Source organism: Barbus barbus (genome assembly GCF_936440315.1).
Source record: "Barbus barbus genome assembly, chromosome: 20".
Lineage (NCBI taxonomy): Eukaryota > Metazoa > Chordata > Actinopteri > Cypriniformes > Cyprinidae > Barbus > Barbus barbus.
In genome coordinates, this window is record NC_136748.1 from 17507347 (window position 1) to 17532155 (window position 24809).

Consider the following 24809-nt stretch of genomic DNA (forward strand, 5'->3'; position numbering starts at 1 on the left):
CATCTAGATTAAATTAAGTCCATTGTGATTCAGTAATGTTTAAGGGTGTGAATAACGTTTATTGGCACTATATTTTATTAATCATAGATAAATAGGATGTCACCTCCAGGAGAGATTTACAAAATTGTGTGTGTGTGTCCTTCTCTTCCTCATTCCATCTGTGTTTGAAGGAGCGGTCATGCGTGGGCAAAAATTCAAATTCTGACATTGTCTGTGTGAAATTTTAATGTTTTTTTTGTTTGTTTTTTACCTCATTAATACAAAATATCAAATTCGAATAGTGCCAGGGTATATAAATATCTCAGTTGTACTTATTGTCTGTTTTTGCCTTTTTAAAACCAAAGGTAGGTTTAACTGTCACACAATTAGCCTGCTTTCCACTTTCCATTTTTTCTTTATATGATAATAAAAGGAGGTTTATCTCCACCTCACCAGGGAAGAATGGGACACACCTGATTTTTGTTTTTACCTGTCAATGAGGAGATCCCAGCCCAGTCTCCTGGGATACAAATACTGATACAAAGATACTAATTATACAGGCTCTCACATGTCCTGTTGGGAATTATTCTTTGAGGGAAGTAATAAGGAGCTTGTGAATCACATCCAGTAGCATTGAACAAGATACTACTAGAACTAGATCTGCCTGATTTGTAACGTTTTTTCCCTTGCATAATACAAATTGATGTGTACTGAAAATCTGCTTATAACCACTTGAAAGTAGCAATACAAGGAATCTGATATCACTTATGCAGTATAATATTATCGGCTTATTCATTTATAAATATCGCATAAAGTGGCCCCAAAAAGTATTTGGACACTTAATTGTAAGTCACACTTAAAATGTATAAATGTCATTGTATAATCTGACAAAATATCAAACTAAACAATTAATAAATAAATAAAAAAGCACAAACATAAGCAAAATATTTAATAAGAGGTTTGCTATGGGTGCATATTACAATTCTGGCAGAAACCAGAATTTTTTTTTTATATTTTTCCCAGATTATCGGTGATAACCGATACATTGCCGATGTAAATTATGTAATAGCCTATTTTATCTAATTAATACAAAGTCAAAATATTATTAAATAATTTCCTAATGCTGATAAATTAAACATTAGCCTACTTAAATAATTGTATCTACTTTTATTTTGTTATCGACTTTTATCTCCTTTTATTTTGTTACCAAACTCTTGGGGCCGCTGTATTGTAGGCTATAATGCCAAGTTTGTGCAGTCTCTCTTTGAGGGAGAAAGAAAAAAAGGCAGCCACAGTGTGATATATGGACAAACGAAAGCAGCTTAAACTATGTACACAGTGTAATCTTCAGGCCGGATGTATAATGCCCTGAGATGGGTGACTGATTGCAGTACAGTGTGTACCTGCGCTCGCCATGTGTTTGCTGATGACCAATGGAAACAGCCTGACTTCAGCTCTTATCTTGTGTACATGTATCTATGCAAGATACTTGGAAGAGCAGAGTTAAGTTAATTGGCTGAATTGAAGACACCTCATGGTTAGAATAATGGTGCGTCAAACCTAAAGGTTTGCGGGATATTTTTACTATGGGCCTATACAAATTAGGGATGCAACGATACCATTTTTTCAGAGCTGATCCGATCCCGAATATTCTGAGTATCTGCCGATACCGATCCAATCCGATACCAGCGCAGTTTTTCTTTTTTAAATCGATGTAGAATTTCTATACTTCAGTGTGTTGACCTGATCGTCACCCTTTTGTGTGTTAAATTTCATTTAAATGAAAAATAACAAATTAAAAAATATATAATCATAATCTATGACAAAAAATACTGTTATAAACTAGGTTAGTGGATAATTCAGCAGCAAAAGATACTCTAGAAAAATCATAGGTGCACAATAATTTTATAAAACCAAGTGAAACATTTTTATGTACAAATAAAAGTGAATAAGTGTAGGACTAAATCTAGTAAAATAGTACACATTGCTCTTTGTATTGTTGTAAAATACATTCTTGAAAAAACAAGTAAATACATTTACATATAAATATATACTATAAAATTGAAAGACATTTCTTTTAAATCTATAGCACAGTAATGAAGGCAGCAACATATGATAGACAGAACAAGAAAGACTGTTAATAATCTTTGATTGCGCAAAAGTATTATAATACGAAAGGCTCCAATACAGATCGACACAAAGCGCTTATGCGCAGGCTGACATAGCAAATCTCTTATTAAATATTTTGCTTATGTTTGTGCTTTTTTTATTTATTTATTTATTGTTTAGTTTATTGCCTTTTTTATTGGGGCTCAACAATAACACAGAATAGTACACGCACAATATAGGATTGGGATCGGTCTCGTCTAACCGATACCCGATCCACAGAAAATGACCGTATCGGAGCCGATACCTAATACAAATATCTCATTTTCAACAGGAATTTAAAACTCTGTGGTAATAATAAGAGTGCGTAACTATCCACCTTTTTCTTCAATGCGGAAGTAAGCCTATGGGCGAGACTTCCAGTTCATTAAAGAGAAGAATAACAACGTGCAGTAAACGGTAAAACTGTTTGCACTACAAACCAGTGTATTCATAATTAATAAATAAATGGATAAATGACGCCAAAAATCTCTGAAATGAGCTCAAGAAAGTTGCACACAGCAGACAACACTGCTCAGGCGAACATTGCAAACATTTCTGGGTAGTGCATCGATAAAAGCACAACAAGTATTAATATGTAGAATATCACTTTATATGACAAATATGTCACAAAAATGTTACTGTTTTGTTTAAGTCTTTTAGAAAATTGACGTCATGCTAACTGTGGTGTCAAATTACAGTTTGTATGGGAAGACTGCATCTTGATAATTGGTAGCCTACATTTAAATGTTTCACAAGTAAGGAGAAGTTAAAATATCCTTTAAAAGCTGACATTTCTGCAAAGATGCAGAATAGTCCCTCAGAATTATTTGTTTAATTTGTAAAATTGCAATTAATCAATCTAACCAGATGATTGGCAGCGCAGCGGTGACCATTATGGATCAGTTTTGTTCTATGGTTTTGTTTGAACTAGATTGAGGCAGAGGACACTAGAGACCCTTCTGTAAGTCTCCACTCTCCTCCAGTTGTTTGTGAAAGCTGAGCAGGACATTTAAACGTGAAAAAAGAGTGCAAAGTGCCAAACACAAGAAGCACACAAATTCCCTCTGGGATAACCTGTATCAGGGAGGGACCATGAACTCACAAACGAGGCAAAAAAGTGTTGAGAAAGTATGGTAATATCTGTTATTTAATTTCGAACATATCTAAAATATAAAGTGACTGTCTCACAAAAAGAAAGAAATAAATAGAAATAAAAAAGAACGAAAGAAGGAAAGAAAGAAAACACTTTTGCTCTTTACAGGTAACTTGATTCCCGCTGAGGCATATTGCACTGACTGGTCGCCTGGAAAACCCACGAGTGAAACTCTATCATGAGATCCCTTAGAGAGGAAAGAATCCCTTAAAAAGAACAAATGTCCCCTTTCTTTTATTGATGCATTTCTGTTACAAAACAGGTGTGTGTGTGTGTGTGTGTGTGTGTGTGTCGGGTGGAGGGATGAAACATCCCCTTTTCTGAAGGGAGTTGCTTTTGAAAAGAAAGAGTTGCAGAAAACACCAAGATATGACTCATCTTAATTATGCTGTTCTAGTAATATACGTCAATTATTATTTTTTAAATGCTAAATAATTACACAATACAATATTGTCTAATAACTTTTTCAAAATAAAAAAGTGAATTGGTTAATAATGTCTGATAATTACATTACAATAGGTTAATTGACTTAAGTGAATACTAAGTGAATAACAACAACTCTGATGTTCTGGTGTCTGCTCAAATCTATTTGCAATTGAGTGTGTGTTAAGGATGTATTTGAAGGGAATCTGATTAAATATTTAAATGTGGCTGATAAGATATCATCTGTAAACCACATCAGCTCTCTCTCTGTGGCCCTTGATTTGCATGTGTACAGCATGAGTGCTAATCATGTAATGATTTTCTACTATTCTACATTCTGTCACACAGAGAAAGTGTGTTTAATTAAGGTTGAGTACTGACCGAGAACGAAGTGTGTGAACTGTGTTATGAATGTGGCACGCCTTGGGGGCCAGGCCAGACCTGAAAAACCAGCTACCGCTTTCAGTCCAGAGAGCTGTGATATTGCACGTCGTGTCTACCTCTCTGCCAAGCGCTGAAACCATCCCTCGCTTTCCACTTCAGGTTATAATCACGCCTGAAGTGAACATTCAGTCATTTCACCTGTTCAGACTAATTTCAGACGGGTTTCCATTGTGTTTTTCTGTCCCAGCTCTGCTAGCGGCAGCGTGTGTGTGAGGGAACGAGCGTGTGGACTATGCTCACTTCAGCCTACTGAAGGAGGGGGTGTGGAGGAATTGATACTGTGGAGAGAGAACTCCACGACGGGGAACTGATCTTACAGGTAAGCCAATATGCAACCAAACTTTACCCATTATCACTTTGCACCTTCATTTTTGTGTGTGATTTGTCACCTGTCATCTTAGGCCCCCTGAGGTTCCCTGCCTGCATGCCTCCAGGTGTGTGCAGGAAAGATATTTAGATGGACAGATTGTGTATATTTAAAGCGAATTCAATAAGTAGCTATTATTCAACTCACGGTCTCTGTTGTAGAGCCAAACTGGTGCAAACCACACAGAAAAAATGATTTTCGAAGTTGTAAAGAAAATATTATGTTTTACAATAAAATACTATTTCATCAATGTTATGTGCAGTTTCTTTGAAATTATCTGTGAAATTTACTCTCAATTTCTAAGTGAAAATGGTTTCTAAATGTGTTTTTTAAGTACATTCACCTGACGTAAACACATCTCGTTAGGCTGGATTGTGTTTTTTGGCAGAAACACTGTAAAAAGTGATCTTGAGGTGAAATTCAGACCCTTCAAAATGACTTGTTGTTGTCATGTAATATATTCTAGTGGTTTTAGTCAAATTTAATCATATTTTTGACTTTTTCCACATTTCTAAATGAAGGTACCACATGAAACACCTGAGATTTTAGTCCTGATACTATGAGAAACAATAAGCAGTATATGATGTTATGATTTATAATATTTGATGTCAAGCCTTGATGTTAGTTTCCTTCCTCTTCCTTTGTGTTTCTGACTAATGTCTGATCATATGATGAAAATATTGAACTAATAATTTCCTGCTAGGAACTATCGCAGAATTGTTTTCCCTTTATTGAGAGGACCCAAGAGGATGTTCTGTTTTGTACATCCTCTGAGAATCTGAATAACTTTTTAAGTTTCCTTTTCACTTGCTTTTGATGTGATTTTAGACTGACATTGCACACAAAGCTCTGGCAGGGCAGTGAATGTTTATTGTGTTCTGGCATTCAGGAACAATACAGGAGGTTCCTGTAAACAGTCAGATTGATTTCATTTAGTTTTAGTTGAAATTTTCAATGGTGTATTTTGAAGTTGTTGTTTTTATTTTTAGCTAGTGTGTAAGAAGTGGGAGACACGTTTAAGAATCCGGCTTCAGACGGACACATACCTGTAACAGAACGTGATGAATGGGCCATTGTTTGAGTCAGGGGAACTGAGGACTGATCTGGTGTGTATAGAAAGGCTGTAGTCAGGGCTGTGACGTGCACTGGAGGCCAGACATACGTGAGCGCACCTGTGATTTTTTTACTGGTTAAATATTTGCCCATGATCTTAACCCAAATCGATCACATTTCTATTCTATTGTGTGTAATTGATTGTTTCACCAAGTCGACCGACAGTGACACACATACGTTTATGAATTTGACCTACGGTTTATCTCATTTAGTTAAAAATAGAATGGTGGATTTACATTACATTACAGACGGGTGGTTAAGTTTTAGTCAGAAGTAATCATGACAGCTTATTTAAAATGATTGAATGAATAAATATATAATTAAAAACCAGTTGTTAGAAATGGATGAAGTAGAAACTTAATAGAAGTTTTGCAACAAATTATGACCACACCTTTATTTTGCTGGCAACAACTGATTAAAAAGCACTTCAAGGGAAGATAGAGAGATTGAGAAAGGGTGAAAGATCACAATGAGTGCTTTCTAGAGTTGCATCTTTCTCCACAGTTTTTTATTTCTAAACCGGAGTTGACATCTTTCATGAAAAGGCATTCAGATTTATACATGCAGAGGCCTAAATACTTTTTTTATTGCTTATTAATATGCTATTAATATGATAATATGGTGTGCAATGAATGCATGAACAGCTGAATCCTTACCCATCTTCAAGAAACGGCTAAAAACTCATCTCTTCCATCTTTATTTGACCCTCTAACTCTAGCACTCTCTATTCTAATTTTATTTTATATACCTGTCTTCTTTTTATTTAAAAAAAAACACACATTTGACCTTCTATCAATTGCATATTTATTAATATGCACTAACTGCTCTGTTCATCTGTGAGTTTAAAGTGGCTGTAAATTAAATCAAGTGGCACAGGCTGACACTTGAACCCTCAGAGTGTATTATGGTCTGTTTTATGTTGGTGTGAAACTGAGCTCCATACTGATGTCCTGTGATTCACCTTGTAGCTCAGGCAACAGAATTTACAACTATTTGCTTTTCTTCGGTGGTACAGGCGCTGTATGTCTCTTTCCATCAGCACTGATTGCTTCTGTCAGAAATGGTCATAAGAGCCAGCCTCGGATATTATGGGCTGTCTGGAACAGAAGAGGTTGTTTTACGAAGTCTAAAAATAACAAAGATGAGCCTGGCAACTGTATAAATAAATGCAGATTATTAAGGTCTAAATTTTGTCTCAAAAGTAAAGTTTTCTATTCTTGTTTCAGATCTAGATTATTCTGTTTACTTCCGCTTCCTTAAGGTGATAAATAATAGATGGACATCTGTTGATAATAGCATGTCATATAATAAATATGGAGCACCTGCTCATGAATTGTTAGGCACAAAAAATGTTTTAAGAATATCCAATATTAAAATTCTGACCGAAACCAATAAAGAATTATAGTAACACTCTGTAAAATAATTAATCTAAATGTAAAAGTAGAGGAAATGCCAACAAACAATTAAATATCAAATATCACCTGATATCGATAAATCTCTAATTTTCCGTAATCTTAATCAGACCAGCCTAATGAGCCCAAAATATTTAGTTGTAATTCACTCCAAAATCCATCACAGTTTCACAAAATTAACTGGTAAACATATTTTTCACAGATTTGCTCTTTCAGACTGAGAAGACCTTGTTCTTCTGGTCTTCTGCTGCTGTGAAGCCCACGCTGTCAGAATATGTAATAGCTGTTATGAAACTGAAGGTTTTGCATGTTTTGTAGTTGCCGGTCTATTTGAATATAATCAGCAGGTGAAGAATAGACTTCACCTGTGCTTAAAAGTCTGTCAGCATGTAGGAGTGAGCAAGTCTGCAGGAGTGACATGTGTGTGCTGGGTTGTTAAGCTTTTTATAGCCAATGCCATTTTGTTTTGAAGCAGCTCTGATTGTATCGTCGAGCATACTCCACAGTCAATTAAATCTAAAGCCACCAGCAGCTGTATAATTTTGAGGCTGCGGTGACCCACTGCAGTTCGGTATGTCAGTGATGCACCATGGCTGAGAGTTCACTGAGTACAAAACCCTGAAGTTAATCAAATTTCTTCTGGTTTGAACCATGCCTCTAATTCATACCCAGAAAAACACTGGACAGACTGTGCAGTGTTTTGACTGTGCTGAAATTATGACAGATAAACGATTAAAAAAGGGAAGCTGATGGGCATGAGATTTATCGCTGACAGATATATGGGATAATTATATACTTCCCTCAGGCTTTCTTTAACAGATTGACTGAAACACAATCACTTTGTCAAGTAACTAATGTACATAAATAGGGACCTGACATGACATCTAATCGAATTAAATCTTTAAATTGGTGCCAGATAAACCATGTAGAATTAGCAGAACAGCTCAAAATCCATAAAACAATACAACTGTTTTGAGATTACAATACAGAATTGTGTCTCTAAACTAATTAGTAGATTAGTAAACATAATGAATCATGTATTCAGTGTAGTTAAATTCCCCAAAACAGTCATTTGGCCTAATTAACGTCTTGTTTTGTACAAGACAAATAGCTTTTTCAAAATCATTAGATCTAAAGGCACAGCACAAAAGGAAGAAAACATTATGAAATGTTATTGAGTAAAACGACAATATTAAGTCATTCCTTATGACTAATAACTGGAATAAATATTCCAAGGGAGAGTTCACCCAAAAATGAAAATTCTGTCATTAATTACTTACCCTCATGTTGTTCCAAACCCATAAGACCTTTGTTCATCTTTGGAACACGAATTAAGATGTTTTTGATGAAATCCGAGAGCTCGCTGACCGTAATTTTATGAGGCTACGAGAATACCTTTTGTGCACAAAAAAAACAAAAATAATGACTTTACTCAACAAGTCTTCTCCACCCTGGAGCAATTTTGGATTATTTAGCAAAAGTTATTTAGCAACCCAGCGCTGGGTGAATCTTGGACAGAACACATGCTGTGTTATTAGCTGAAAGTTACTGAAAGATGCCGTGACTGACTCCATAACCTGCCCATAAACAAACAGTACTGAGATTAGAGAACATATTTTAACATAAATGAAACTCAGTATTATAATGAATCAAATCCATTTAGGTTATACAAGGCAAAAGGCATTTCCATCATGCGACCGCTGCTGATGAAGCTGAGTGACATGTCATCCTTATGTAGGGTTGCGTAAAATAATAAAATCGTCAGTGCTGAGAACCGCTCCGTCCTGTAGATTACGCAAAAAGCCTACGCTCTGACTGTAACTCAGCAGCTGGGTTATTTCTTTGGAGACAGGCTTAACCCAGCGTCTGGGTAGGAAAAAAACAACAACATTAAAAATGACACAGCAACTTAGTTACAGAAAACCTACCCAGCATTTTTAGAATGTAGCTTCATAAAATTACAGTCAGAGAGCTCCCGGATTTCATCAAAAATATCTTAATTTATGTTCCAAGGATGAACGAAGGTCTTAAGAGTTTGGAACAACATGAGGGTGAGTAATGACAGAATTTTCATTTTTAGGTGAACTATCCCTTTAAAATCTGTAAACCAAAGTGGTATTGTATGCTTAAACTATTTTCCTTGTTTTTTTTTTCTTTCAGGACAAATCTAAAGATGCAAAGAGCAGCTACAGCATCCGTGACCCAGTCCACAACCACACAGAACACCACAGTCGTCACCAAGTCTAGAGAACAAATCCTCACGCAGAGTACGTTTCAGATCTGCACTTTATGTAGATAAAGTCTGACACCGTTTCCTGAGACACTACACGTCAAAAGCAAATAGAACCCATTCTAATCAGTGATTCTGTCTACACTGGATGCCCACCGGATTCTGACATGAAGGACAAATGGACTCAGAAAGCTTATTTTGACTTGTCCAGTGTAGACAGTCTCAAGCTGACACTGTGTGAGAAAACTAGAAACACTAGCATTACTTCGCCTTACTTCCTGGAACTTCTACAGCATATTTTAAATAATTCACATTCAGTTTTGTATGGTGTATTCTACTACACATTTACACATTTTGTAATCAAATTAACTACTTTAAATTAATAATTTTTTTATGTTTTACTATATTAGATTTCTTCATACAGAATTTTGCTTACAAATATTTTTTCTTGCAGTTTTGGCTTTATTCATGTTTATGTTTTCACTGAATGATTAATAGGGAATGCGTGGTTTTCCCAAACCCTAATATGTCTAATAAAACATTCCCTATTTGTCGTGTTCACAGGCTCAGGAGCCATGATAGCTGTAATTGTGATTGGTATAATCATCATTCTCACATTTTTGCTGATAGTCCTCAAGACATACAACAGGTTTGGCAACATTTTGATGTGAACCATAATGAATGAGTTACATACCATGAGGTGAATACCTTGTCTGTCTCCTCACAACAGCAGAACAATTTTAGACAGACCTCCTAAAAATAGATAAAGACCTATTCATTTCAAGCAGGCTCACTCTCCAAATCTATTAGAGGACAAGAACACTTCAAATGTTCTCAGGGCTGAAAGGAACATGTTTTGAAAGACTTCATAGCTGTTTCATTACGAGAACCGAGTTGATTTATGTTATCATTTATAGGATGCACCAGAATTAAAAACAATATTAATAGGCAGATCATTTTTTCCATGTTATGGCCAGGAAATAAACAAATGGCCAATAATAAAATTCTATACTGGAAATTTTTGTTTTTCAAAGTTGTAAATACAGATTATTTGGGCATTTTTTACAAGGATATATTTTAGTCGTTCTACCTACAAATGTCATGTTTAATTCAATGCTACTAGTCATTTCTGAGTGAAAATTGTTTCTAAGTCCTACATATTTTGTTCAGTATGTCCTATTTTTGTCTAAATAAACCAAAAATAAAACACTAAAACAATATTGTTTCATAAGCTACAATTTCAATTATGCATCAAAAAGTACAGTATAAAAAAATTCAGATTTGCTAATTACTTAAGTGTTTTGCTATGCAATTTTTTTTCCATAGAGGAGATGAGCATGAACAATTGAATATCCAATAGCTATACCACTAAATTCTGTTAATCAATATGCTATCAAAAATGTTTATTTTTAAAACATGTTTTATTTATCAATCCATTTTTACAATTATTTATATGACAGGAGGACTCATGCGAAACGGATGCTGGCTGGAGGCTCCAGCAAACCACGAAAGAAGGTGTCCTCAGCTACCACAAACACAAACCTGGCCATGAGCAACGTGGGTGCGAGCTCAGTCACTGGAAGCTTTGTGCAGTCTAACATGACCTCAGAGAATGGGTACCGCATTCCTCGGGTCGACCTGGCAAACGGGGATCGGAGTAATGGGGAGCATTTCAGCACCAACAGCAGCTCAACTATTGTGACGCTACATGACATGCCATCAGTAGATAACACATAGCAGACACTGTCTGGATTCTCATGCGCAAAGATACTAACATACCAACATGAACAAAGAACCAGTGGAAGAGGCCAGGTTATATCGGAGCACCCGCCATTAACCGAACATTAACTGCCGTTTGGGATTTTATGGAACTTTGATAAAAGTCCACTTTAAAAAAAACCTGTAGTATAATCACTTGACATGATTACAGTTTTATTTTTAGCACTGGATTTGGTGATGAAATGTAGGTTAAAACGTTTACTGCCTTGAACTGAAAACTGTTTTTCTTAAAAATGGAGTTGGTGGGAGCCAGAATTCAGTTAGAGATGTTAAGGATGCCCGTCAATTTAACTTGTGTATTATATTAGCCATGATATTTGCACTCTAACAGTGAGGTATATCAGAAAAGATTGTTCAAACAGTATACTCTGTATATATATTTTACATTTATGCATTTGACAGATGCGGATTCATTAAAAGTATAGATTTTGTTTATACAGTCCCTGGGACTCAAACCAATGACCTTGACATTGCTATGTAGCGATTTTAGAAGTCCAGCCTAAAATTCTATTGGTGAGCTGGGAAAAGACTCTGAGATGTTACATTGCGAGCTGGTGTTAATTACATCTTTAGATGTCCAGGCATTTCCTGCATGAAACAACCACAATGCCTGAATGCCCAGTTCACTAATAAATGCTCTTTTTAAAGGAGTCAGTTGAAAAGATTTCATTCTCACTGAACTTGCCTGCGAGTTTGTGGTTTGAATCAGACTCAATCAGTGAATCTTTCAGAAACATCACTGAATAATGAATCATATATCGGTCAGATTTCAAATTAAAATAAACCAGGAACCACTGTTGTTTTTAAACATAAATATACAGTTTTATTCTAATAAATATTATTCTAAAAGATTTTCAAATATATATTAAATATAGGTCAAGATGAGATGAATTGTAAAGTTGACCATTGTAATCACATTGACTGGCACATATACAATCAGAATCACTACAATGACAATCAAATGGGAACTAAACTACTTTTGTAATTTGTCAACCAAAAAACTAATTAGATTTCCAAACATGGTTTATTTGTAGGAGCCAATGTCCATCATTTGTCAATTGTTAGTCTGAGGCTGTGTTTAAAGTAATGTGGAAAACATCTACTTTCCTCTCAAGCAATCCAGACATCTCCAGAAGTAACCTCAAGAAACTTTATTCACAATCTGCAACAAAACTAAAGTATTGCATAAGAATAAAAGAAAAAGAAAGAAGAAAAATACAGCAGCGCTTATTATAAACATGTAGAAACATTTTTTTTCTGTGAACACAGTTATTCCGAGCTCTCTGGCTAATGTTCTAGTGCAACATCTCAACAAAAACACAAGATAAACTTTTTCTTGAGATCAACTCACATCTTGCATGAGAAAAGACATTTACAGCTATAAAAGAAAAGATGCAAGTACACATACTTGAGTACTACTCAAAGGCAACCATGTCAAGAAGATCAGTCCTTCCAATGCAAGTGTCTTTATTAGACCTATGATAGTGTCTTGTGTTACCGTTTAAATATCAAGTGCAAAAGTGAATTCAAAGTAATGGAAACTGGAAGTAAATGATTATTAAAAGCCTTACTGAACAGAGCTGTGAATGGCGTACATCTTATGCGTCATCGTTTCATCGTACCGAGTGTGGAATTGTCTGTCTTGGATCTACAGAGTCCATCTATTGCAGAAGAATATGGTTAAGTGAAAGAACTTTTCTGGAAAGGAATAACTTCGAGACCGAAGAGAGTACATATAAGGCATCGACCTGTTACACACTCAGTTTGTTTGAAAGAAAAACAAGACATAACACTATAAATTAAGTACAAATATAAGCAGATTTTTACCTGAGAAGGAAAAGGTGCCACAACACAAGTCTGGCACACGTCACATACACACAACATGATGGCCTTTGAAGTTAGCAGAATACTGAGAAATCAATTTAAAAGTCTTCTCTAAGTTTTAGACACTGGTTAGACTGCTGTGGTCAGATATTTGTGTAGTTAGTGTTCAGTTAAGTGCAGTAATTCTGTGGGACTTAAGACAGTTGGGCCGTACTGGCTTGGTTTCACGCTGGTAAGTGCTCATAACATCTAAAAATTGTGCCAGTTAGTTTTACCTGATCTGGAGTTTCATTCATTAAGAACATATTTTTCTTCTTCATCAGCCAATTGTTTTGGTCTTTGAAACCTCTCTGCATATGTTTTTAACGTACACTCAAAAAAAAATAGTTTCAGCAACAGCAGAAAATTACAGAATAGAAAAATAAATATGTTCGCCTTCCACTGAAGAAATGAAAATGAGAAAAATAATATTTTTGGACACATTTCATGATGCAAGAACTCCACGCTGGATCACGTCTGAACCGTAACGTCTAGTCATCGCGCTTCGAAGTCTTTGGGCGTGACACCTCTTGCCCTGTTCTGATTGGCCAAGATCTGACTCTTCCACATGGCTTCGGTTCTCACTTCCTGTCCGCAGCCGGGTCCTAATTTGTGGGGAGGAGGTGGGACTTGTATTAAAAGTTTTTAAGGAAGAATTTTGGTCCGCCTCGTCATTTCCGTCCTGTCCATCTTTCCCCGTTGACGTTCTTTCACTCCGTTTAGGGATTCTGAAACTGCCCCAGTTTTTCAAATGCCGTCCATTTCGCACTATTTTTCTCTGATGTTGGCTTGCGTTTGTCTTGCTCTGAGATCCGTTATACGTGGTTGAGGCAGTGACTACAGAACTAGCAGTGGTTCTGCTGTGAGACAGCAGTAATCTGTCGTCCATGTTGTCATGCTCAGTCTCGTTCTTCACCATGTCCTCTATAGACTTCGACTGTCTCAGTTTGTCTTTTATAGAAACCTGTTCCCACAGCTTGCTCCTCCTCCTCCGCCTGTCCTCCAGGGGGCGCTCGATTTCTTCATCTCTTCTGTGAGACTCACCTTTCCTCAGCCTGCCCTCCGACCGTTTCGCTGTATCTGATGCGTCAGTCTTACAAGCTCCAGATCCGGAATCAACGACCCCAGAACTGGGTACACTGTCTATGACCAGGCTTTCAAGTCTGGGCATCTTTGCAGGCTTGTCTGCTTCAATATGCTTTGAGACTCTGTAAGGGTTGCTCCCTTTCTCGTGATTTTGAACAGTGATGCCCAGGGCGCTGTTCTGGCCGCAGTGACCCTTCAGAGGCTGGGGGGATGTAGGTACAGGAGGTGCCGTCCGAAAGTAAAACATAGCCTCCTCTAAACGTCTAGTAGAAGATATACCTGACCAGGAGAGAACACAACGGTTAAAAAAAAAGATAAAAACAGACTTGACGGATCAAATATTCATCAAGTTAGTGCAGTAAGCGTCATACTAACCAGCGACGCGTCCCTGCTCCAGCAGCCTGACATGGTGATGAAAGATCTGCTCCTGCACTCGGCACAAGGTTCGTTTAATTCTCTCCCGACGGCTGACCATGTACGTCAAATTACGCACCTGAACACACATATATGTATGTGAGACACACTAAATCAAAAAAAAAAAAAAAAAACTAAACCCATTAATGAAAATTCGGTCATCATTTCCTCAACCTCGGTAATCTTGAGAACACAAATGAACAAACTCCTAATATTTTCTCATCCTTCTTGACAAGCGAAAACCAATGGGGCTTGTTCTTGCATTACAAGCAAGCACAACTGAACTTTCGTTTACCATATTTGATATGCTCTATGCATGTACAATGTTAATATATGAACAAATGCCTAAATGAAATCTGTTCATCATTTAAATCAACCGACACTTGGTTTCAACCACTTGAATTATATGGATTACTTTTACAATGTGTGTTTTGTTTGCATGGACTTTAAATGAAGAATATGAGAAAATATCTTAATTTGTGTACTGAAGGTGAACAGGTTTGAAACCATATGAGGATTAATAAATAATAATTTAGATTTCTGTGCAAACTAACCCTTTAAGTGTAGAGTCAGTTTCAACACATGGAAGACATGCTCTTATCAGCAGTGGCAATACGGCACATAATAATCTAGAGGCTTAACTACTCTGTACAAATTGTTTATTATTTCTCTACAATTTTCTGTTTGAAGTGGGAATAGTGTTCAAGTTACCAATCTAAAATTCTTGTAGCTGGAATTCATAGATAGTTGTATCACATTTCCATCTGGTATCTTGTTACCATAAAATAATTTAAATTCCTCCACTACTGACGTCTTCACTCATAGCCTGTTATTTGAAAAAAAGGGTGTATTTTTGTGTATTTTCTATTTGGGGTTGGCCTAGCAACATATTTTATGGTCCAATGGTAAAGATACAGGTGTTGTAATGACTGTGGCGTGACAAAGCAACACAGAAATGATGACAAATGTTAGTGATGACACCTTGAAAGAAAAGATTATACCTGCAATATTGAATAAAAAAGGACATAGAATCCAATATCTGAATACTGGGCCATGGTTATTTTCATACATAACGGAACACGCCACTATTTTGGAAAATAGGCTAATTTTCCAACTCCCCAAGAGTTAAACAGTTGAGTTTTACCGTTTTTGAATCCATTCAGCCGATCTCCGGGTCTGGCGGATCTTAGCATAAATCATTGAATCTGATTAGACCATTAGCATCTCGCTCAAAAATGATCAAAGAGTTTCGATATTTTTCCTACTTAAAACTTGACTCTTCTGTAGTTACATCGTGTACTAAGACTGACGGAAAATGAAAAGTTGCGATTTTCTAGGCCGATATGGCTAGGAACTATACTCTCATTCCGGCGTAATAATCAAGGAACTTTGTTGCCGTACCATAGCTGCAGCAGGAGCAATGATATGACGCAGCGCCTGAAAATAGGCTAACTTCCATCAACATAGAGCTCTGCACGGGCCTCAAATTTAGGCCCTGGCCCGAGACGCTCAGGCCCTAGCCCGGCCCACGTCCGACAGCTTATCAGAATTACCGGCCCGTGTCCGACCCGAGCCTGTCTTTTTTCCCCTCTTCTCCTAAAACAGTTTATACTACTGTTTTGGCTATTAAAATAGTTCAGTTTTGTGTGTAATGGCAAAATTATTATATTTTGTTTTGTTTTTTTATTAAGTTAATTTAGAAAAACGTTTGGAGCATTTTTGTTCGTTAAATAGACTATAAGTTTTTTTTTTTAAGGACCAAGCGGCCAGCGGCATGAGCTGATCATAGCCTATGTTTGATAAATGTAGCCTTCTCATATCATCACGACTTGCCTAAAATAAAATCTATAGATATACTAAAACAGTTCAAGCATATAACACTGTTTAAATGTTAAACCTGCGCTATAATAATAATGTGCTCTAGCCTATATCTAAGTTTGTGCGGAGAGTGGAAGCTAAAGCGCGCTCTGCAGGACATGGAGGCACCAGTTTTGGATTTTTTTTCAGTGGAAACAAATTAAAATAGCCTACACCGTCATTTTTTTATTTTTTGATAAAGGTAAGAGTAATACATCATTCGGACCTGTAAAGGGTCTACTTGTATTTGTGGGCACTCACAATACCAACAAAAGGTAGTTCTTTTATAAAACAAAGAAAACAAACATGATGTGCTTTCTGCAGTCTTGAACAGGAGTGCTTCACAAAAATGAACCAAAGCTGAGCGAATACATGCCTCACAGACATGATACATATATCTATAGAAAGCTTTAAATTATCACTTAACGAAAAAAAAAAACTCTTTTATTATAAATCTTAATCATAATCAATAAAGATGCATTTCTCTCTAAAGGCGCGTCTAATGAGGAGACGGTGAGTCAGGATCAGCAACTTCATCCTTGCGACACAGACTCAGAAAACACTAGTTTATTAGTAAATAATTCAAATTTCTCCTTACTATTTCCCGCAGACATTCATAGTTCTGTTTGCTGGGGTTTTGCAGCAAGCTTTAGCCTATTGCGTGCATTTGAACGCAGAACTATTCCGCTGCGCTGAAGTCACTTGAGCACGCTGCTGCTGCGGGACACTGAACACCATCGAACTGCTCTCAGTCGCGGCACGGTCGTTTCCATCAGCACAGCAATTTTTTTCATCACTAATCGATAGACGTCTACAATATAAAATAAGGAGAAACCCAAAACAGGCCCGATGCCCGACCCGCCTCTGAACTATCACGTGGAAATTGGCCCGAAGCCCGGCCCTAGAGGCATAAAAAAGTCGGCCGAAATGCAGGGCTCTACATCAACATAACCAACGTGACCACCTGTTTGCACAGGGAGTGTGCATTGCAACCATAGAGACATTTGTGAGAGACGATTCAGCTACACAAACTTAGCGCCGGTCACGTTGGAAGTTACCTAGCTGGGGACTATTTTCATGCGTGGCGAAAAATATCGAAACTCTTTGGTCATTTTTGAGTGAGACGCTAACAGTCTAATCAAATTCAATGATCTATGCTAAGATGCAGCTAAAAGTGCTACCGCAAGACCCGGAGATCAGCTGAATGGATTCGATAACGGTAAAACTCAACTGTTTAACTCTTGGGGAGTTGGAAAATTAGCCTGTTTTCAAAAATAGTGGCATGTTCCTTTAACCACAAAAACCCACACTGAACTATGTGCAAATCACTAACTGTTTATTTGAAATCATGAAGAAAAGGCAGAATTGGGATCCTGCTGTCTAAAAGTCCTGAACTGTGATTGGCTGGTGCTTTCTTCCCTTATATTGATTCAAGTGGTAATGCAAGGTAATGTGGCTACAGAAGGGTTTTGCAACACTTACCCTCTCCAGATCCTGTCGTAAATGCGTGAAGAGACGGAGTCGCCGCAAAAGCACTTCCTGTTCCCGCCGGGCAAGGCTGTCCTCTTCCTCTTTCTTCGGCATGATGAGCGGCTGGTTAAAATTCACCTTTCTTTTCAATTTCCAGTATTGGAACAGGAAGTCCACAGTTTCCAGGGGCAACTGCAGGTGCTCTGCGACTTCATCAGCAGCGACGAAGCGATAGAACTCGTCCTCCAGCTGCTGGACTCTAAGTTTGCGCTCACTGAGTCTGGTCTCTTCAGGGTTTTGTGCGAGTCTGGGTTGTGAAGAGGATGAAATGTCCACTCCCCTATTTCTCCGTCTCTCTTCGCTGGTCTGGACCTTCACTAGCCTGTCATCATCTCCCTCTTCCTCATTCCAGTCCATGCCTGAGTGCTTGGGACAAAAAGACTTAAATTTGACATCATCCGCCTCTGTGAGGATTGTGTTCATCTTCAACCCACACTGCAGACCACAAGTCACGTGGAATGCCACACGGCAACTTTTGGCAGAACACTAGGGGGATGTAGAAAGACAGGATCTCAGGATTAAAACACAGAACATAGGAAAAATGTGAAGGTTTTTTTTCTGATTATTAATAAATGAACAAAATTCTACATTTAAACCAAGAAGCATGGATGATCTTGCAAAAAAAAAAAAAAAAAAAAAAAAAGTTCCGTCATCGAAGCCACTGAAGAATGGCCAATGTTAGTATTGTTACCTAAAAACTATTTTTGTTAACTGATACAAATCTACAATAAAATATAAATGTTATACTGTATACTTGGCAGCTAACTGAAATAAGTACTAAAACTAAAATTCAATAAGAGTAAATCAAAGCTCAATAGAACTTTAAAAAAAAAAAACGACTAGCAAAACCAAAGATATTATTTTTTGTCTGCGAAATGGAGCAAAAACAGGCAATATAGTGTCTAAAACACAAGTCTCTTAATATTAATTTATTGTTTATTGAACTGTTGTATAAAGTCAATATCACACTTGTAATCATGCGTAAATGTATACATTTTCTGCCCCCATATCTTGAATTTTGTGATCATTCTTAATGCATTTTAATAGACTGAATCATGCAGTGAAAGAACGCTCTAAATGCGCACATGCACTTTTTAACCCGCTTCATCACTATGTAGGCTAATGTAAGCGTGCACTCCTTTGGTGTTTTGTTTGGTTTTTGCAAAATACTCGATATTGTCAAATTGCACATCGTTAAAACAACAATTACGATATTAATCGCAGACGATATTGCACACCCCTTAAAGTCCAAGAGCTGAGGGGGATTACTGAAATAAACCGAAGTCATGTGATCTCAACTTGCTGGCCCCCATGAAGTGACTCACTCCATAGAAAATGTGAATGTACATCATTTCAAACGTTTTTCAGAAATGCTATTCGTTTTGTATGTGTAACTTTTTCATTAAGAGAAACAGTGCTTTAAAGGGATAGTTCACCCAACATATGGAGCTGTATGAACCACGGCAAGCTGTAAAGTAAACAGGAAGAGTTTGTCCGAACTCAACTGGTTTTGTGAGGGAACGCAAAGTTTCTCGAGGGAACCAAAAACATTTGAAAAATATATTTTCCTCCCACTCTGAATTTTTTTCCATTCACCCCTAATTTTTCCCACCACCATGTCCTTAAAAGGGCTCCGTACTGATGCCATCAAATAATATTATTTTATTCTCCAGAGCTTAAATTGAGAAAAAACATTCAGGTGTAAAATGCACTTTGGACCCTTTAAAAGATTTTGAATATCTGTATGAATAGCATAATAAAACAATGATAAACATCAGCACTGTGTACCTGAATACAAGCTCCTGTTTTCTCTTTACACAGGCAGCATATTAGAGCCCATCTGTTGCTGGGTATTTGAGACACATTAGTGATAGGCTCCATCTTCTCAGGGTTACCAATGCTTACCTAGAGATAAAGAGCACACAACAAAGCTTACACACTGCTCTTAACAAAATCACTTTATAAGTCTTCATTTGAGCATGCATCCTTACTTCTGGTATCCAGAGGGCGCAGCTGACATGGACCCACTTGGTGCCACTTCGAGTGGGTTTCATAGCTCCGCCTTTTTTAGGACACAGATGGCATTTGGGAAAGATGCCCAGCACGCAGGTGCGACAAAGCCAGCTGCCCTCAGGAACCTTCAGTATACCGTAACACGCCTGTGAGGAGATACATTGTTATATAATTCATATGCGCTCACACATGCATTCAAGACACTCACACACACCTGATGCACACAGATGTTGCACTTGTCACAGAACACCATTTCATTGCCGTCCTCGCCGTCAGGGGACTGACAGACATCACACACCACGTCCTCATCGTACTCGATGCCAAGCCCCTCCTCTGTTTCCATGGCATGGCTCATGTTGTCATAGCAACGGTGCTCAAACTCCTCCATTACCCGCTCCATTGTCAGCTCATCCAAAAGTTGCATGCCTACAAGCAAATCAGTTAGCATCACGTGACATTTGTTTCAACAGTGTGAAAGAGTGCATAATGGGTAAAATGAAAACTCCACACTCACCCATCTTGCTGAACTCCTCATTAGCGATCTGCAGCCAAGCCACGTCGTCCTCATTCAGGTCATAACGACACATGCCATCGGCCAGCGTCTGAATACCCACGTACCCCAGCATCGATGACTCAGATGAGCGAATCAGCTTCTTCGGCCTGATGAACAGAGGAGTGGGACATTTCTCAGCTACAGTGCTGCAGGAAAAAAGAAAACAGTAATCAATCAAGTGCAACCATTAAATATGAATAGTCTCACAGGTCAAAAAAAAAAAAAAAAGCCTCATACCGCACTGTACACTCTGGTATGGAATCAGGACTAACAGGGACTTGAACCCCTTTCTCCCATTCCTGCCGCCAGGGATTGGCCAGCTCATAATAATCCTCTGGATTCAGCTGGTATGAATCATGCAGCTTCATAGCAGTGATCAGGTCTGTCCTGAACACCTGGAGGAGATGTGGGATGTGACAATCAGAATATGCATGAAAACATTTGTGACAAATATCTATAGCATTCTCATTTCTGTCTGTTAGGGTCGTATGCAAGGCAGTAATGAGTGTGAGGCAGTTCTGTGTACCTCTGAGGGTCTTTTTCCATTCTGTTTCCTGTGCTTGGAGTTGGAATGCTGAGACCAAGATGTGGAGTTACCTCAAAGAGACAGAAAAACATGCATGTAATGTCTTGTGCTGAAGATTCTGAGAAAGAGCCTGAAAACTTTCTATTCAGGGACCATAGAAAGTGTATTGACTCAGTGCATCTCAGTGTGGTATGGAAACAGCTCCAATCAGGACTGCAAAGCACTACAGAGAGTTGTGCGCTTAGCTGAGCGCATCTCAGGGTCTGCTCTCCCCTCTCTGCAGGACATCTACCTCAAACGCTGCAAAAGTAGAGCTGTCAAAATCATCAAGGACTCAAATCACCCTGGTAACCGTCTATTCACTTTGCTTCCATCTGGTAAGCGCTTCCGTAGCCTGATGGCAAAAACTGAGAGACTTAGAAGGAGCTTCTTCCCCCAGGCCATCAGGCTCCTAAACTCTAACTCTGTGTCATAACTTCACTTGACTCCATGTAAATATCACCATATCAATAAGCTATTCATAATTTTTCTCCATGTAAATATCATATATTGTGACGGGCATCCCGCTTACTCATCAGCGTTGCCCTGGAAACGGAGGAGCCACACCTGCACCTGCTCGTTATGGCCGGATCGGCCACAGCTGAGGCTCATCAGCCCCAGGCCAGATAAGCCGGGAGAGGCTGCAGAACAGGGAGACTGATTCTCCCGAGAAGCTGAGGACTAATGTGCCGATCTCTCTCTCTCTTGATTCCCAGAGCCCAGCGAGTGACCGAACCTGCCCTGCCAGGAGCACCCCACAGACGCACCGCACCAGGGACCGAATCACACACCAGAGGAGCACCGCCACACCTCAGCCACCCCTTCACACCACTACGAGCACGTGTGTCAATAAAGCCACCCTTCGGGGCCTTTAATTTGAGCTCTCCTTGTTGCGTGATTCTTCCACCCCGCCACAATATCAATAAGCTATTCATAATTTTTCTCTACCTCATATTGCTGCCATTTAAATACCCTGTACAACTTTTGCACATTATTTTTGCACATTCCTCTTATTACTATTTAAGTCAACAACATACGGACCTGCACATTTGTATTTATATTTTTTTATCTTATCTTTTATTTAATTTTTTCTACTTTTCTTTTTCTTAATATTTGTATACTTTATAATTGCACTGTCCTTGGAGCGGACCTGACCTACATTTCACTGCTGGTTATACTCTGTATAATTGTGTATGTGACAAATAAAAACTCTTGAATCTTGAAAGAGTGATAATTCATGTTTTTAGCAGCAACAGTAGTCATATTAGTTGCCAGTATTAGTTTTTCATAGGGAGAGGGCTTGTATTGCTGCTATAACTAAAGGGCTGAATGTTAAAAGCAGAATAACGGGAATTGTGAGCGCCTTTTCTCCTCTCTTGTATTGAGTAAAACGGCATCTAGAATGAAAAAAAAAGTTTTACTGTGTAACATTTTTAAATTACTGTGATTTCACGTGAGTGACAGATTATAGTCCCGCCTTTGCACACAGCATCAGAAAAAAATATGTTATTTTATGAAGGAGAGGAGGTTTTTGATTAAATATTACAAGGGCACATGGATAAAAAAAATAATAATGTGGACGGATAATTTATAATAAACATTGCAATATTCCAAAATAGTAATACTGCAAAATTAAGAATTGTCCATTTTCATTTCATGGTGACTTTAGTAATATGCAACTTCAGTATTATCAAAAGGTTAATATAGATGACTCCGAGGCAAGTCGGTACTAGAAAGTGTCTGTCTACTTACTTCCATTATCCGAGTCGTCACTGGTGCTCGGGACACGGCTTCGCTTCATCGTCAGCTGCCGTGGCCTTCAAGTGATGCAGAAATCTGCAGAGGTTTATCAAACATTAGCAGAACATTCCTGAAAACTGATCCTGCAGAGATGACTGCTGAGAGCGCTTCCCGCAGACAGACTCTCAGACTTTACAAGCCATGTTAAGATACTTTATATAATTCTATTTGAGCTTAACATGCAGAATCAATTTATAAGTAGCTAATTCATGCGCTGATTCCTCCAAAAAGTGGCGCTAGCTAACCGCTGCTGTTTGCTTAAGCACTCAACGTAAATTCGGTGCAACCAATGCCAATGGCAGACTGAAATGTTAGTGAAACGTACAAATTTCACCTTTAAGTGGGTTGTTTTGCTCTAAATACTAAATATATCATGTGCACATACCATTCATATTAAATTCAATTATATACAATTAAAATTAGATTTTAAACTATCCAACCCATCGTGCTGCAAAATTTCTAAATGCCTGAAAAGTCCTAAATCTTATGAATAAACAATTCTTGTATAATGCACTTAGAAGTTTTGAGCTTTATTAATATTTTTGATCACATATCGAATATTTAACACGGGTAAAGTTTTTCTTTTGTGCGACTAAATAAGCGAAGCAAATTCATATCTATATATATTAGAGACACAACTTCAAAATCTCACAATTATCCGCTAATTTCAACTGCATTACAATAATAAAATAATAATTCTGCCCAAACACGACGTCTATGGCTCCATGTAAACAGCAGCTCACGCAGTGCTAACGCTCCATGTGACGCTACTGACAAACCACGCCTCTTGACGTCACATAGCTGTCCATTTCAATGCCAGTTCGAAATTGAAAACAAAACTATTATTATTATTTTTCCCACTGAAACCAAATTAATTTAATAGTGTTTTAATACAAAACCTCCGCTGCACTCTCGTATATTTAAACATAAACTTGAAGTACCAAGAACATACAAGTATTGTACATACATTCGTCAATCGGAAAACTAATTGTATCGCAAATATACATCAATTTTAAAGATTTAACTTCTAACGCAAACCTCAAAGAAAAGTTCAATATTTTCCACCGTTATTTTCCCAACATCAAGCCAGAGATGAATCCGGACCAACCCAGACCGTGGCACGAGCTAAAATTTTCTAACACCCCTCTGAACCATAACCGAAATTCACATTTATACACTAAAACTGCAAAACATGGGCATGCATTTGATGCCGTTTGCTGGTTCAACACCAAAACTTTTAGGTAAAATAAGATAAGCTGCACAGTCAGGCCAAGACGCGCGCGCCTAAATTGCGATATGACGCTTGGACACACACATGCGCGCGCACGGCCAGCAGCTACGCGACTGAAAGTAACTACCAAATATCCCAGCAAACCACACCAGGAGCTTATAGAAATTACTACAGAGGCAAAATGCATGTAACATTTATTTAGGGCAGCGTCTGCTGCTGCTCAACTTAATCTTTTGGCGCCATTTTAATGACGTGCTACATTTGCACCGGACCATCTGCATGAAGAGCTCGCGGAAATCCTGGAAAACACTTGTGTGTCCCTGCCTGTTAAACATGTACGCTACAGCACAGCAAGAAAATGTAGTGTACCTACATTAAAAGGTCTTGCTGATCCTGCGCTGGCGTTTCTATGTGGCGCTTGCTCCGAGTTTGAGTCCTCTCCTCTCCTCCACCCCCCACACAAACAAACACATGCAGGTTACGTATGCGCGGCTGTTCTCCGCGTCCGCCTGCAGGGGGAGCTAGTGCTCACCCACTAACACTTCGATTTCAGCTGTTTCATAATATCCACATCTGTTTTGGAGATGATGACAGGGATTTTTTTGGGGTAAATCTCAGGTTTAAACCTACTCATTATTTAATATTATGAATCAATAGGAAACCTCTGTAAATAAAGAAAGATTTAATGTTACGTCATCACTACTAAATCAGAAGTAGGTTCAAATTTGTGACCCTGGACCACAAACCAGTCATAAGGGTCAATTTTTTTTTTTAATTGAGATTTATACATCATCTGACAGCTGAATAAATAAGGTTTCCATTTATGTTTCCATTGATTGTTTGTTAGGA

The 24809-nt window shown here is 38.0% G+C and overlaps 2 protein-coding genes across 5 annotated transcripts; one reads left to right on the forward strand and one right to left on the reverse strand.

Annotated features, from left to right (window-relative positions):
* The first annotated feature begins 4140 nt into the window (after nucleotides 1-4140).
* LOC306886158 (uncharacterized protein) lies at nucleotides 4141-12235 on the forward strand. The gene is made up of 5 exons (XM_079443063.1): nucleotides 4141-4246; nucleotides 4335-4466; nucleotides 9200-9306; nucleotides 9834-9918; nucleotides 10730-12235. Exons 3-5 carry the CDS (start codon nucleotides 9213-9215, stop codon nucleotides 11004-11006), a joined length of 456 nt encoding a protein of 151 aa, XP_079299189.1. The 5' UTR covers nucleotides 4141-4246; nucleotides 4335-4466; nucleotides 9200-9212; the 3' UTR covers nucleotides 11007-12235.
* On the reverse strand, nucleotides 12178-24473 carry LOC306886157 (protein Jade-1-like). Of its 4 annotated transcripts, none has more exons than XM_079443059.1 (11): nucleotides 24334-24473; nucleotides 22682-22765; nucleotides 20891-20961; nucleotides 20602-20759; nucleotides 20326-20510; nucleotides 20026-20237; nucleotides 19790-19957; nucleotides 19587-19703; nucleotides 17751-18284; nucleotides 14373-14490; nucleotides 12178-14276 (listed from the first exon to the last, which is right to left on the reverse strand). In XM_079443059.1, exons 2-11 carry the CDS (start codon nucleotides 22728-22730, stop codon nucleotides 13357-13359), a joined length of 2532 nt encoding a protein of 843 aa, XP_079299185.1. In that variant the 5' UTR covers nucleotides 22731-22765; nucleotides 24334-24473; the 3' UTR covers nucleotides 12178-13356. The 4 variants fall into 4 exon arrangements, with proteins under 4 accessions (XP_079299185.1, XP_079299186.1, XP_079299187.1 ...); XM_079443061.1 differs by having other exon boundaries at nucleotides 12186-14276; nucleotides 17751-18164; XM_079443060.1 differs by lacking the exon at nucleotides 24334-24473 and having other exon boundaries at nucleotides 22682-23516.
* Between the last annotated feature and the right edge of the window lie 336 nt (nucleotides 24474-24809).

What these genes read in the sequence shown, in the direction of transcription:
- LOC306886157 (XM_079443059.1), bottom strand. Translation starts at nt 22,730, where the DNA reads ATGAAGCGAAGCCGTGTCCCGAGCACCAGTGACGACTCGGATAATGGA. An exon ending in ATACCAGAGTGTACAGTGCG is followed by an intron (nt 20,511 to 20,601) that starts GTATGAGGCTTT and finishes TTTTTCCTGCAG; the next exon opens with CACTGTAGCTGAGAAATGTC. An exon ending in AAACAGGAGCTTGTATTCAG is followed by an intron (nt 18,285 to 19,586) that starts GTACACAGTGCT and finishes ACATCCCCCTAG; the next exon opens with TGTTCTGCCAAAAGTTGCCG.
- LOC306886158 (XM_079443063.1), top strand. Translation starts at nt 9,213, where the DNA reads ATGCAAAGAGCAGCTACAGCATCCGTGACCCAGTCCACAACCACACAG. An exon ending in AGAACAAATCCTCACGCAGA is followed by an intron (nt 9,307 to 9,833) that starts GTACGTTTCAGA and finishes TCGTGTTCACAG; the next exon opens with GCTCAGGAGCCATGATAGCT. An exon ending in GTCCTCAAGACATACAACAG is followed by an intron (nt 9,919 to 10,729) that starts GTTTGGCAACAT and finishes TTTATATGACAG; the next exon opens with GAGGACTCATGCGAAACGGA.